At 36.2% G+C, this 15743-nt stretch overlaps 1 protein-coding gene across 1 annotated transcript in view; it reads right to left on the bottom strand.

Annotated features, from left to right (window-relative positions):
- Nucleotides 1-9671, bottom strand: part of dab2ipb (DAB2 interacting protein b) — a 194197-nt gene extending 184526 nt beyond the window's left edge. The window contains exon 1 of the mRNA XM_067438636.1: nucleotides 9516-9671. Within this exon, the coding sequence (XP_067294737.1) occupies nucleotides 9516-9600 (85 nt within the window). The 5' untranslated portion in view covers nucleotides 9601-9671. The remainder of the gene's footprint in view (nucleotides 1-9515) is intronic.
- Between the last annotated feature and the right edge of the window lie 6072 nt (nucleotides 9672-15743).

The raw sequence follows: 15743 nt of genomic DNA, 5'->3' as shown, positions 1-15743 counted from the left end.
TTCTTATACACCTCACTCTCTTGCCTGTTTGGATTATCAAAGATTTAAATTAAGATGTCCGTTTAGTGTGACCATGATGTCTAAGATATACAGCAGCTCTGACAGTCTATGTATGAATTAGCGCAAGTGCGCTTGCCTCTACTTTGTCTTTGCAGAGTGTGTGACAACCATGGCACATTGCATTGATCAAGACTTCTTCTCTGACAGCTCTGCCAGTTAAGAAAGAGAATGTGTGTAGCTCCCCATCACCATAGGTTATGTGTGAGGATCAAAGCAGAAGGCATATTACTCTTCCAGTGACGGCTGTAATCAAGTGTAATGAACATCTCAGAGACACATCTCACTTAATAAATGGTGGTGACGTGAAAAATAATAGATGGTGGTGATGTGAAAAACGGAAAGAAGCTCAAACAGTAGAACATGGCTCTCTAAGGTCATGGCACGTGGTTTGATTCCCAGAGAATGCAATGCATCAACTGATAAAAGTATACCTTGAATGTGATGCATGTTGCTTTGGGTAAATGCAGCAATATAAATATAAAAAATGTAAATGAAAAAAATGCTGTCACAAGTTTTTGAGAAGTTTCAGATTTGTTAAGATTTGGTGGCTTAAAGGTCTTAAACAGGATTAGTTCTACAGTCAGATTACGCAATATGGCATGCTCAAAGTGAAAGCCATGATGTTATTAAAGCAACAGGAGCAGTTAAACCAAAATTAAACTATTTACCCCATACATCAGGGTAGGATAAAGTGTGCTACTTTGCTTGTGCATCAAACTAATTTGGGGAGCACCTTATAAGGAAAGGAAAGATTTATTCCAAAAAAGGAAAGATTTATTCCATCTTGTAATGCAACGTGTCAAATAAGAGAGACATCAAAAATACGCATTGCTGGGGGAGTACTCCAGGGTTGGGAACCACTGTACATCCGAGTGTACTGAATTATGGAAAAGTATATCCATTGATGAGGGCTCCATACATTTTTTTAATAAATTTAATAAGAAAAAAAGATAGGCACTAAATAATTGAAGTGCCACATATAGGAATAAACATGTGTTTTATTTTTATTGTTTATATACTGTATATAACCTTAATTTCAATCAAAACCTCTTATTACAGCATCAGCATTTTCATTAATCGTGTGGATGTCCTGGGAACTGAACGCCTTTTCCAACTTGAGAACTACCAACAGTTACAAAGAATTGTTCTTTACACAGAATCTGAGCCAGTGTCGCGGATCATAATTATCAATTGTCAGCATCACTTGGCCATTGAGTGTAGTTTAGCATCCTCCTCAATGCATTCTATAAATGTTGTTATATGTCTTGCACACATCTAGTCCACTCCAATACATTTTTCTTCATTAGTAATATCTGAGAGGTAGATTTGTTGAAAGGCAGCTCTTCACATGCAATCATATAGGCAGCGTTTTTGAAAAAGCACATTAAATAATGAAAACATTTTTTTTTTTTAAACATAACAGTAGTGTGTGTGGAAGAGGTAATTGTGAAATATATTAAACAATTTAATGTAATTTTACAAAATAAAAAGATACATTTATTTATTTAATTTATATTTAATTAAATAAATAATTTAATTATTAAATTAATAAATAGTTTATTTAATTAATTATTTTAGACTAAACTGGTACATTTAATTGTTGTTTTATTAAATTCATTATTTATTTAATTTTGAGTAATTTGTTCCTCCATATATATATATATATATATATATATATATATATATATATATATATATATATATATATATATATATATATATATATATATATATATATATATATACACATACATACATACACCTAAAGGATTATTAGGAACACCTGTTCAATTTCTCTAATCAACCAATCACATAGCAGTTGCTTCAATGCATTTAGGGCTGTGGTCCTGGTCAAGACAATCTCCTGAACTCCAAACTGAATGTCATAATGGGAAAGAAAGGTGATTTAAGCAATTTTGAGCATGGCATGGTTGTTGGTGCCAGACAGGCCAGTCTGAGTATTTCACAATCTGCTCAGTTACTGGGATTTTCACGCACAACCATTTCTAGGGTTTACAAAGAATGGTGTGAAAAGGGAAAAACATCCAGTATGCGGCAGTCCTGTGGGCAAAAATGCCTTGTTGATGCTAGAGGTCAGAGGAGAATGAGCCGACTGATTCAAGTTGATAGAAGAGCAACTTTGACTGAAATAACCACCCGTTACAACCGAGGTATGCACCAAAGCATTTGTGAAGCCACAACACACACAACGTTGAGGCAGAAGACCTCACTGGGTACCACTCATCTCCACTACAAATAGGAAAAAGAGGCTACAATTTGCACGAGCTCACCAAAATTGGACAGTTAAAGACTGGAAAAATGGTGCCTGGTTTGTTGAGTCTTGATTTCTGTTGAGACATTCAGACGGTAGTCAGAATTTGGCGTAAACAGAATGAGAACATGGATCCATCATGCCTTGTTACCACTGTGGTGGCAGTGTAATGGTGTGGGGGATGTTTTCTTGGCACACTTTAGGCCTCTTAGTGTCAATTGGGCATCTTCTGATGGCTACTTCCAGCAGGATAATGTCACAAAGCTCGAATCATTTCAGATTGGTTTCTTGAACATGACAATGAGTTCACTGTACTAAAATGGCCCCCACCATTACCAGATCTCAACCCAATAGAGCATCTTTGGGATGTGGTGGAACGTGAACTTCGTGCCCACAAATCCACAAATATAGGCAGGAGTTTCACAAAAATGAATTAGATTCACAAATAAATACAATGACATTTGTGAATAACAAAAAAAACCACACACATATTTTTATGTCACAAACACACAACTCTGCCTTGCATAAGTTGCATTCATTTGTGAATCGCTTCCTCTGCATTTGTTGATCTCTTCTTGCACATTTGTAAATCGTGTGGACTTTGAAACATTTCTAGCGTCAAGACAAACAAATCCACAAATACGTAGACTCCACCCACCGTCTACTTAAGCCAATCAGATAACGGCCATATCGTGCTGACTAATCGTAGCACGTTCTCGCTCCAACCAACCACATTTTGGCCAGTGCAGCTGAAACAGAGTTACGACCACTTTAGTTATTGCAGAGTTACAGAGTTACAAACTGAGTTACAGCCTTGCTCAGCTACCACAACATTCGGTTCGGCTCTGCTTCCTATACAGTAACGTTAATAACCGCATCCATAAACCATGATTTCTTCCCAAGTCCTATCCCGATTTTTTTTCTACCAGCTGTGAGGTAAATACCACATGTCCCAAGATTCTACCCTCAAACTTGGCATCAAACTATGCCTTTGTTTTGAATAGGCGATCTTGAGCGATGGAAAAGTTACATAGTGCACATTTGACTAAACACACACACACACACTGCTGATGTACAGCCACTGGAATCAAATCGGTGGCGATCGGCAGAAACGGATTAGCCAGCAAAGCCGCAAAAGAGGTGCGAGAAGATAATCGCAGCAACAGTGTACTGATGGACAAACAGGACAGCAAGACAATGAAGCTGTGGTAGCAGAAAAACTAGTAGGCCTATAACAACAAAAAACAGCAGCGCAGTGCAGTCCAAATGCATTCATGCAGGAGACAATCGCCCCAACATCATTTTAGGCAGAACGTCCATGAAGGAACTGGTTTTCCTGTTGAACAGTTGATTAGCTCACTTAATTAAAGTATTAGTTAAAAAGGATAACTATACGTAACTATATGTTATGCTGCCTTCACATGCTACTGGAATTGTCCTACTTCCTACTTCTGAAGTCGTGATTACGAGCTTGTCGCATTCAAAGGCTTTGTTGTCAGAATGGAGGACACCAGATTTATTCTTGCCTATTTATTGGGAAAATCTTATTAAATATGGATTTTTTTGTAAAATAAAATACAGGCTATTTTCAATGTGCATAAAACATACAATATAGGCTTATGTAAATATGTACAACTTTAACGACAAGTCAAGCAGATGTAGCTGTTGTGAATAAGCTGTTGGGATTTAAGCAGACTAAATGGATGGAAAAGTCTTGTTACCGGAAGTGTCACTTTTCACCAGAAAATGAAATGCTTATAAAATTAAACATGGAGGAATTCATTAGAAAGATCTATTACATGCATATTTATTTATTTTTTTAAATTTCTTTTTATACTTACTTTAAGAATAATTGTGCACAACTTTTGCTAACATGTGACAATAAGTTAAACTTCCATTAAATGTATAGCCTACAGAATATGCAGTATAGAAAATATGAATCCACTATTGTTAATATGCAGCTGATTAAAAAGCGTGCATATAGCTTTTTTAAACAATTGGAGAACTAATGATAACATCAGTTAAAATCACAAATCACCAAAAGAAAAACATAGTAACTGTACACAATTAAAAGGATATTTTAGCCTAATAATTCAGCCAAATCATGTTCTCACTCATTATTTGAAATTATTCCGAAGAATATTGGTAACCAAACAGTATTAAGGGAAAACTTTAAAAAATGACTAAGACTATTTTGCATATGCGTATATATTCTATGAATTATCACTATTACTTTAAAATCAACATGCACGAATGAAGTCAGTGGGTCCATAATATGTTGCTGAGTGTCGAATAACCTTCCAGTTCTAGCTGTTATGAATTGCTGTTTGAAGTCATTGGCCTTTACTGATGAAGGTACACAATCAGCAACGCGCATGCGCTTACATAGAGCTTTAATTCACATCCTGACAACTTAATGAGTAAATGTGCTGCAGTGTTTGCTGTAGTGGTGTCAGAACAGTAAATGTTTGCATGCGCATGGTGAGAATAGGTGTCTGATAAAAAGAACGGTTATTTATCATGCAATCACGAGCACACACACAAACATGCACACTTATCCATGACACAAGAACAACAGCACGATTATGAATTACAGATCAATAATACTTCAGATACATGCACACTGAAGCATGCAAAAACACACACCCAAGCATCCTTGAACAAAAAGGCTCTGGTGAACAACTGGAGTTATAATCACCCATGTGTGTCTAATTTCTCAGTTGCCACACATTTGATCGATGACCCTAAGGTTAAACATCGGTGTCCTCTTGCAAATTACATAAATTACAAATCTGATTATACATCACTGTTCAAAGTACACACCTAATCTCCTAATACTTAATTCAATATACATGTTTGTAGCAAGGAGCCAATAAAGCCTGATTGGTTGCATGAGGGACACCACCAATTTACACGATTGTCCAAGAACTTTTCACGTTTTGGCAAAATCTTGAAATCATTGCCACACTCTGGCATTAACTTCAATGAGTGTAGTAACTTACTGGGGCCACATTACAGAAATAACTCAGAGTCGTATTTTACCACGCGTTACGTCATTACGTGAAAATCTGTGATGGCCGAATCACAGACACTAGTGTTATTGTTTGTGTTTCATCTTACCCTTTATTCATTTAGTCTGTGTTATGGGTTTATTTTGTGCCGATTCACAAACAGTGTGAGGATGTATATGACGTTATATGAGTAAGTATTTGAGTGAACTTGAATTGACATACATGGCATGAATAAAATATTTACCTCATCAGCACACATCGGTAATTCCAATCCAACCCAAACTTTTTTGAAAAGTGTATACATTTGTGTTAATGTACATATTTGTATTCATCAATGTTCAAATTGTAAATTCACGTAAAAACAACGGCAAAGAAGCATCGCGTGTAACTTACATGTTTATTTGTGTATTATCATCATTTACACGAGTTTTGCAATGTTGAAATCCATCATATCGCCGGGATGATAATCCTCCGGTCTAAAGTGAACACTTCACACACCGCCGCGTGTTTCGAAGCATGCAGAAGTGAAGTCCTGTCTCTACACAGCCACAAAACGCCTCCATGCAGGTTTTTCTAACTTTTCTTTTTTTTTTTGGAAACCTGTGGACTTGAAGTCCTGACAGGCTGGACACAATAATTTACCATGATAACAATAAATTGAAATAGAAAAACTACCGAAAATACACAGACTCGTACTGAATTGTCAACCTATTCTACACTGAGTCAATGCAGAGGCAAACGACTCCCTCTCGTGACGTAATATGACGCGACGTTGGAAAAAAGCTTTTTTTTTACAAACAGCCAACGAAACAGCCACTTTATCTACTAAATTTGTGCTCTTGCTTTTCTTTAAAAACTTTTGATCATGTATTATCTTTTAATATGGTATCTTCATACAAGGTTATACATTCATTTGGGGAAAAAAGTAACCTGCAATATACAAACAATTGCAATTCATCGACTGGCCACTAGGGACACACTCCAGCTTTACAGCAGAAAAAAACATGTTTACAGCCTGGTACAAATTGTGTTTTATGTCTATACGGCTAATTTTGACCTTCATGACAACTGTGAGGGAGGTGTTTTTTTTAAATAACTCATTCGTTTACATTATATAAAGCCTTAAAGTTCTGCATAATTAAGGGCGTGGCCACTTTAAGTGACAGGTGGATAGCCATTTATCTGCTGTCTGTTAGTCATGTGTTACCTCAGCTCCGCCCACATCCCGCCTCTTTGCCTATTTTCTTTTATCCGGGCGTGGCGCGCAATGGCAACGGCCAGCGCGTCTCTACTTTACTCTTCAGAACGTATCATCGGAATCCTTTGGGTGACGTCATGGACACTACATCCATATTTTTTACAGTCTATGGTTAGAACATGGAATATCTCAGATCTTAAAGGGATAGTTCACCCAAAGTGATAGTTCATGCAAAGTGAACATTCTTTCATACTACAATGGAAGTCAATGGTAACTTTACCAACATTCAAATGTTTTGTTCTGAAAAGGCAGAAAGAAAAGACACAAGGGTGATTAAATTATGTTTTTTGGTGAACTATTCCTTTAACTTAACAATAATCCCTTGTCTGCACTCAGGTTTAATCTGAGTTTACAATATGAGCCCTCTGTAATACTTAAGAATATCTTCTTATTACAGAAAGAAAGGATGTCTGCTTTGGAATTACAACCCCTGTCGTTAATCTTTGGAGGCAGTGACATTTAACCAGAAGTGGAATTCATGTGCATGTTCACCTGAGCGAAGAACGGAATGATGGGATATTTATGATGGGTCATTTAGTATAGAGAGAAGGGAAGGCTGCTTTAGGGAAAAACCTGAAGGGGCTCGAGGGAAGCATGAGAGCTCTATTCACACCCACTGACATTTTCCAGAGGACAATTCAATTAGCAGGGTATTAAAGAGAGGCCGTGTGTGACCGAGTCCCCAGGCTGTTAAACTGTAACTGAGAAAGCACTGCAGAAAGCATGCACAGGCGCACACACACACCACAACAACATCAACAGACACACTCTTGATAGAGCATGCACAAGAACAAGCGCACACACAGACACATACATCTCAACAACAACACCAACAGACACACTCTAGATGGCGCATACACAAGAAAAACACAGCTTCCACAAATAAAACATCCTGGCACGTCACACATAAAGCTCACTTTTATGTGCTGCTGTGTGGAAAAAAAATGGGATCTAGGAAAGCAGAACTGGGTAATGAAGGATTGCTAATGATTGGAAGCCTGAATAGTTGATACATCCGGAATAATATAAAGTCTTCAAGCCATATTCACAAAGAAATGATTGGTTAGCATCAGTTCTATCACCAAGAGTCTAATGCCATGTCATTCATTCATGACGATCAGGTCTGGCCAATCTTTGCTTAACACTTGGAGTATACAGCTATGGAAAAAATTAAGAGACCACTTAACATTTCAATGTTAAGTGGTCTCTTAATTTTTTCTGGAGCTATACTGAACTCTGTTTTACATTCCCGGGTAATGGCGCTGACGTTACCCTCCATCCTCCCCACCATCACCAGGTTGGCCCTTTCCAACCGTTTGGGGTTAAGCTCCGCCCCCACCTTCATCTTCAGGCAGGATCAGCCAAATCTGCAACCCCAAAATTTGGACTAAAGACAGAGTCTGCGCCAAATAACTTTTCTATACAACTAAACATGAATCATAGTAGCTCACTACCATCTGTTAATACTGTATGAAATAACTTCCATGTAAATGTTCACCTGCATTATGAGTCTTTCTAGTAGAACTTGATTGTTAAGGTCAATATTAAAATAAGTGTTAAAAAAAAAACCTATGAAAAAAAACACCAAATTAAAAACTCTTCAAAAAACTCTTCAAATCAGCTAGAATAGTTTTAAATGCTTAAAATGACATAGCATCACAACATTATAATTTACAATAATTGATATTGCTGTACTTCTCTTGCTGTCATGCATAACAACATTAAAAAAAAACGTGGCGCGCGTGATTGGTCCATACTTTGCAAATATGTATTACTTTCCGTAAATGTTTATTGGCATGGTATCAAACCTATATATTCAATCAATAATTGACCATGATTTACTCACCAACAAGTCATCCTAGGTGTATGGCATTCTTATTTCAGACGAACACAATTGGAGTTATAAGGTCCTGGCTCTTCCAAGCATTTCGGTTGCCATTCACTGCCATTATAAAGCTTGAAAGAGCCAGGACATTTATTATTATAACTCTGATTGTATTCGTCTGAAAGAAGACCAAGGATGACTCGAGGGTGAGTAAATGATGTAATTTTTATTGTTGTGTTAACTATCCCTTTAATAAAACATAAAACATTTGATAACTTTAAGCACAACATGAGTAAGTCATGTGCCAGTGTTACTACGTAATCATGAGATAGCTCATGATAGATCATTCATAGCAGATGACTGTGTGTCAGAGTGCCTGTCTGGACAGGAAACATCCACCAATTGCAAATGGCATTGACCTGAAAGAGGAAGATCTGTTTGTGAATGAAGGGGAAAAAATGAATAGGTCCATATACTCACTGTACAAGATGCGGCGGGGGTGGGGGTGGGGTGGGGGGGAACAAACAACAACTCAGCTGTAAAAAAAACCTATATTTTCCTCCAACCCAACAGCCTTGTTCTGATGTGGAAGTATTTTGACTTGCTCAGTATTAATCAGAACTACTAGCATGTTACTTTCCTACAAGGACTGTCTGGGCAGCTTATATCATAAATTCCTCTGAGACAAATCCTCAGAACTGTGTTCTTAGTTGATCTTGATAGCATATTCGCATAAAAAGCACATCAACAAGTAGAGCCATGCCTCAACTAACACGACTGCTTAAAATACAATAAATGGCTGTGTTGCCATGGCACAGAGTTTCATCCATATCCAAGCTCATTTCTCTAATGTAGAATGTTAATCTGACTGAGGTTTCTCATGAAACACACACCAACATAAATTGCCTTTTTTAATGTAGACTCCCTTTGTACATTTCTTTTATCAATTTTTTTATTTTATTTTTTTGGTTTGTTGTTGTTGTTGTTTTTTAAAGTACAAGTAATCAAAAACTGATTAGCGAAAGTATTGCATATTTTCTCCAGATTGTTGAGCACTGCCTCGCCACCACTCTTATGGGACAGTCCTACCTGAGACTTGAATCCATCCATGATGTTGGCTTTGAGATGAATAGAATAAAGGGCTCTCCATTGTGTTTCTTCTCATTTGCGTCATTGTGGTTGGTAATCTGAACCAATAAGCATGAGGATAATCTACTGAGAGAGGCGTGCATCCATCTATCTTCTACTGTCTGACGCTCCCAAGTCCTCTCAGCTGCAGCGTCTGTGCTTCACAGAGAGAGAGAGAGAGAGAGAGAGAGAGAGAGAGAGAGAGAGAGAGAGAGAGAGAGAGAGAGAGAGAGAGAGAGAGAGAGAGGGAGGGAGAGCGAGAGAGAGAAGGCGGGGAAGAGGGAAAGAGAGAGGACTATTCATGCAGGCTGATCAGATTTATGATTTCATTTGAGATCTTGATGCAGACCGATGTTAAATAACAAAAAAAAAGTAGCTTCTGAAGCAGGAGGTTTTGTTTAGTTTGATCTAACGTCCACACACGGTTTTCATCTAAGAAATGTTATGATATTATGCCTTAGTAGAAACAATGGAATAGTGTTTACATTTGCCATAGTTGTTGACTAAATACACCTATGCACTTAAAATATTAGAGATGTTGTCATATGAAATACATTAAACAACCACAATCAAAATAGATAACTTTGTATATTTTTAATTGGTGTTCAAACGGGGTAACGTTAGAACAACAACCATCTTAAAAACTTTAATTTACACAGTTTAGGGACAGGTATATATTTCAATTTGTAGCAGAAGCAGACAGTAAGTAATACAAGTTCCAGGGATTGACAATAACTTTTTTGCTCACCAGTTAGCACTAGCCAGCCAAAGTTACTAGCATTTCACTGAATGAAATTTAGTTAGAAAATGTTTTGGCTATATATTATGTAATGACCAATTGTACACACCCAAATCAAGTCTACATTAAATAATGTATAACATTATAACATCATTTATTTTTTTGTTGTTTATATTATTTATTCTCAAGCATTATTTTCACCAGTGTTCTTTAAGCTATGATATATGATCCAGAACATTTTGTGTATGTGAAATTAATATTTTCATATGATTTGACAGTTTATTCTGTATATCAAAAACCTAAAAGGTCTGCATGATTCACAATATGTGTCAACAACACTGTATGATAGGATACCTCATTTTAGGATGCATCATTCCTGACATCTAGAATTCTAGATGAACACTTACAGTCCCTTCTATGAATGTAAAGGTAAGTTATTCTCGTTAGAGTTTGGTAACTTTAGAGACGGTGGAGGTGGTATACGGTGGAGGTGGTCCAAGGTGGAGCTGGTATAATGTCTAGTTACCTTGTAATATTGAAATTTATAAAGATTGTTTTAATTAGTTTATTAAATGTATTCATTAATACATAAAAAGGAGGACATGTGCAATAATAACAAAAAAAAAAAAAAAATGCAGAATTAGTTAGAAAAAAAAGTCTTAAGTATGTAGCTAAAATCTATTAAGCTGAAATTAGCCTATACTGAAATTCATGTGCCTTTATATTTTTACAGTCTATTTTCGGTCGTATATTAGAGCTATTTGCATTTAATTCGTTTATTCTGAGAATAGACACAAGCAACATAACACTTAGAAAAAGCGTGAAAAAGAGAAAAAAATGCACGTTCACTAAATTGGGCGTGAATAAGAACATTTACATTAAAAGGACATTGTTGTAAAAGAAAATCAAGATTCCAACATGTATAATTAAACAAATAGGCTATGATTGATACCTTTTAGATTGAATTTCAGTGCATATCTTCGTAGGTTCTGCATTTTGGACTTATCATACCCATCCGGGTATGATCCCACCGATATGTAGTTGTAGACTGAATTCCACTTATCTTCCATATCTGTTAAAAAGAAAAGAAAAGAAAGACAAAAAACCCACAAATAATAAACAGATAGATAAAAAAATCTATCTATCTATCTATCTATCTGTCTGTCTGTCTGTCTTTCTGTCTGTCTGTCTGTCTATCAAACAATCATTTTAAAATTGTCCACTAACCATGCATACCAAATTTTTGGTATGAAAAATAAAAACATAACGTTAGTTGGCTTCGTAAGAAGAACGTGACCGTAAATATTTCTCGTTACAGCTAACGTTAAGTTAGCCGTTGGTATAAAAACATAGTAAGAAAAGCCCTGGAAAATGTATAAACTTACCTACTACATGTAGAAATTCAAGCGCAATTAATAAAAAATAAACAGAAACATTCATAAACTTACCTAGGCTAGCTAATATATGTAGAAATTCAAGCGCAATTAATAAAAAATAAACAGAAACCTTCATAAACACCTACTGCATGCAGAAATTCAAGCGCAATTGATACAAAATAAACAGAAATATTCATAAACTTACCTACTACATGCAGAAATTCAAGCGCAATTAATAAAAAATAAACAAAATAGTTCAAAACTTACCTTACACGAGCGCCAGCAGCACGAAATTATGGGCGTGATGGTCAGCGTGTAAAAAATGATGCAATATTGATGTGCGCACGCGCAGTAAGCCCTGGTAGGACAATCTGACGGGTAGGATGAAATGTCATGACAACGGTCCCTAAATTCGCCAATAATGTCTAACGTCAATATCACATCAGATATTTTCTGCTTAGTTTTTATGTTTAAAACTATTGTCGTTATAGAACATGACAGCCAACCACTGTATGATGAATGATCTCCTAACTTAACTGTTGTATAGATTTCAGCTTTGTTGATGACTCGATAGCATTCGTGAGTGAGCCGAGCGCGCGCTCAAACAAAACTGCGGCGTTAGCTAAACTGAACGCCTCTCATTATTATCCCTCATTCCAGGCAACCCGTACCAGTGTTTATCTAAACTTCAACCCGTGAAAATGCACTGGAACGGAAGTTAAACCTGCGACTTCCCACCATACTTTCCATCCGTTAAAAACAAAGCAAAACAAACTTCTCACCCGTTACGTACTAGATCGATGTACGCCCACTTACGAGCTGGCGTCAAATAGCCCGCCAAACAACAATGGCAGCCCTAAAAGTCGTACATTAAAAACCAAATCGTTTATTAAAAATAACTAACGTATGCTCTAACATTAATTATTTTTTAACGCTTTTTTCAGTCCATTGAGTGCAAGAATTAACACCAAATACATATTTAAACATAGCTACAAATAACGTAAAATAAAAAGTAAAATAACAGCTATAATCACCCTATGAGCCATTTTTCTCTTCCGTTTCCATAAAAAAAAACAAGGAGTAAGCACCTTTGGAAATTATAAGAAATTTGAAATGATTATAAATGAACACCCCAAGTCTGCATGCTTTGTACAGCTAGCATTGGCTACTTGCACTCAGGCAGTTTGGCGTGACTTTTCCTAGAACTTCAGGTTTGAAGTCTCAAAAACCTGCCTGGAACCCAGAGTAGAAGCACGATGTAACGACTTGAGCTGGTACATTTAACTATGTAAATTATTTTATTTCGCAAACATTGTAGTGATTTTCTCTGAGACCACTGATGGTAAATCCTACGTTTAAACCTATAGGCCAATCAAAGGAACACCCAAAAATTAAAACCATTTACTCATCCACAAGAGACCACATAGTCTATGTAATTAATACAGTATGATAAATTATATTTGAGTAGTTTAGTGAAACCACAGATGAAACAAGACAACAACAGGACTAGCTTAAACAATTACTTCGTCAGTCATCAGTCATTATTCATAAGGCATACCAAGTTAGTTTTCTACTATTTTTAGGGTGTGAATGTATATTCACACCCTAAAAAATTGTAGAAAACTATTTGAATCTTGAAAACTTTGTATCTTGAAAACTATTTGTATCTTGTTTCCTCTGTGAAACCACAGAGGAGACAACAACAGATCTAGCTTGAACAACTTTGTTAGTCATCAGTCATTATTCAGAATTAAGGCATACCAACACAGCAAAAAACATGTTGGGAGATTTATCACCACGGGTGTTAAAATTATCACTTTCCGGGTGAACATACAGGTCCGTCTTTGCTAGTGTTAAAACAACACTGACGAAAGTGTTCGTTATACAAACACTGTGTTAGTGTTTCTTTTTAGTCACTCAAGGTGTTGAGAAATGTATTACTCATAAGTGTACATTTAACACTTTATGGTGATTAATCTCACACACCCAGTGTATTTAATGTAAATACTAAAATAGCACTGTGAATGAAATTTAAAACAATTTATATATATTATTTTATTTTTTCCCCAAAAAAATCAAGTGACTACAAATTTATTTGAATATTTATTGAAATTGTAATATATCAATTCCATTACATTTATGTATTTGGCAGACACTTTTATCCAATGCGACTTACACTGCATTCAATACCATTTTTAATTAAAAAAAAAAAACATTTTTGTCAGTTCTTGCTTTCGCCGGGAATCGCTACAGTAAAGCCATTGTTGTCACACATACAATTGAATAAAACAATTTCTTGTTATACTCCAATGCTATAATATCTTAAAAGTAATGTTTTAATTGAAAATACAAAAATTCAACATTGTATATATTAAATCAACCTTAATGTTAAAAAACTGTCTGGTTTGTAATTCATTCTGATAAAAAATACTATTCCTTTATAAATTAATACATTTACATTTGGCAAATAATTTTATCCAAAGCGACTTACATTGCATTCAATGTACGCATTTTTACATTTTATCAGTTCTTGCTTTCCCAATTCATCGATCCCACGATCTTGGCGTTGATATCGCTCCTCAAAATGATCCAAACACATAGTATCGTTCCTGTTAAAGAGACAAATTTGGTTAAAACAAGCACATTAAAAAAAATCTAAGATAAAAAGTTTCAAACATCTTCAATCAACAAGCAGAGATACTTACATAGCCTGTCTTCCTTTCAGGATCGTTTAGGTTTGTAGAGTAAAAATGCCAAGGGCATACATAGATTGTGGCCTTAAGTGGTTTCCTTCTGCAATAATAAACAATATTCCATGAAACAAAAATCCTCCAAAGCAGAAAGCAAAAAAAAAAAAAAGACTCAAAATTATCAGGTCACTTTGTGATTTACTTCAGGTTACCAACACATAGCAAGAAAACGTTATATTCAAAACATAAGCACTACTGTTACAGATTTACAATGCTACAACTAGAAAAGGCTAGTACAGAAAAAATCGCGCATGGAAGGGCACTAATGCATGTCTGCTCAACTAATACAAAATAAGACGAAAAATGTCAAATAGTACGAGTGTGCAATGTCGTGGAATGTATACGCCAAAACTCATTTCGGCGTGCATATGATACGCTCTCTTGGGTAGGTTTAGGGTAGTGGGGTGGGGGGTTCGTATGTATAATACGCCATAAATTGCGTCTCATATGCACGCAAAAAACAGCGTATCATACATTCCACGACATTGCACACTCGTACTCGATCTTGAGTTTCTATATATTGACTGAAGCAGTTCATGAAGAAAAGCGTGTCCTGCGACATGTTTTCGACATTTTGGAGCGCTGTACAGAATGGTCGGCGTATGTTATCAAAGTACCACGAGAAGATTGCTAGAACACACAGAGCATTTCACTCGCAAAATGTTGCAGGCCGATCAGTATGCGCAGCGCCGACAATGATGGACCGTGCTATACGTGGGTGCTCGGCAAGGGATCGAGCCCCGGCGTCACACAAGAAACAAAAAATTAAGAGCAATTAATTCATTCGATTAACGTCTGCTTTCTCATTTGAATGACATTTCAAAACACCAGAATTAACTCGTAGTTACGGGGTGAAAGATATAAACGGTCTTATAAAGGTTGGAAGCCCTAAAGATACTTAACGTTATGCCAAATGAGAAGAAATAACTATCCAAGTCCAGCGAGTTAAAAAATGACACATAATGTTAATGCTGCTACATTATTACAAAATTAGTACAACGAAATTAAGTCACTTACGTAAATCTCGTCCTCCATTAACGAATTTAGTGTGCTAGTGGGGGTTATTCAGTTATGTTAAACTGAATGGCGGATCAAAAGCGCGCTAAATTTAAACTGAGGTAAAAAAAAAAAAAACGCTAACAGAGTTAAGTCAACCACATCGGCTACGTTACTCATTACTCATTATACAAGCTCATTAATAAATCACAAGTTGATAAGATAATAATACTATACTATACCATGTCCTTGTAACCGTTGTGTGTGCAGGGAAATCCATAAAGATGGAGAGACCGAAGGATGAGCTGGGAAATTTACTGCTCTGCAC

The sequence above is a fragment of the Pseudorasbora parva genome, chromosome 3 (assembly GCF_024679245.1).
Source record: "Pseudorasbora parva isolate DD20220531a chromosome 3, ASM2467924v1, whole genome shotgun sequence".
Taxonomy (NCBI): Eukaryota; Metazoa; Chordata; class Actinopteri; order Cypriniformes; family Gobionidae; genus Pseudorasbora; species Pseudorasbora parva.
This window is presented reverse-complemented; position numbering and strand designations above follow the sequence as displayed.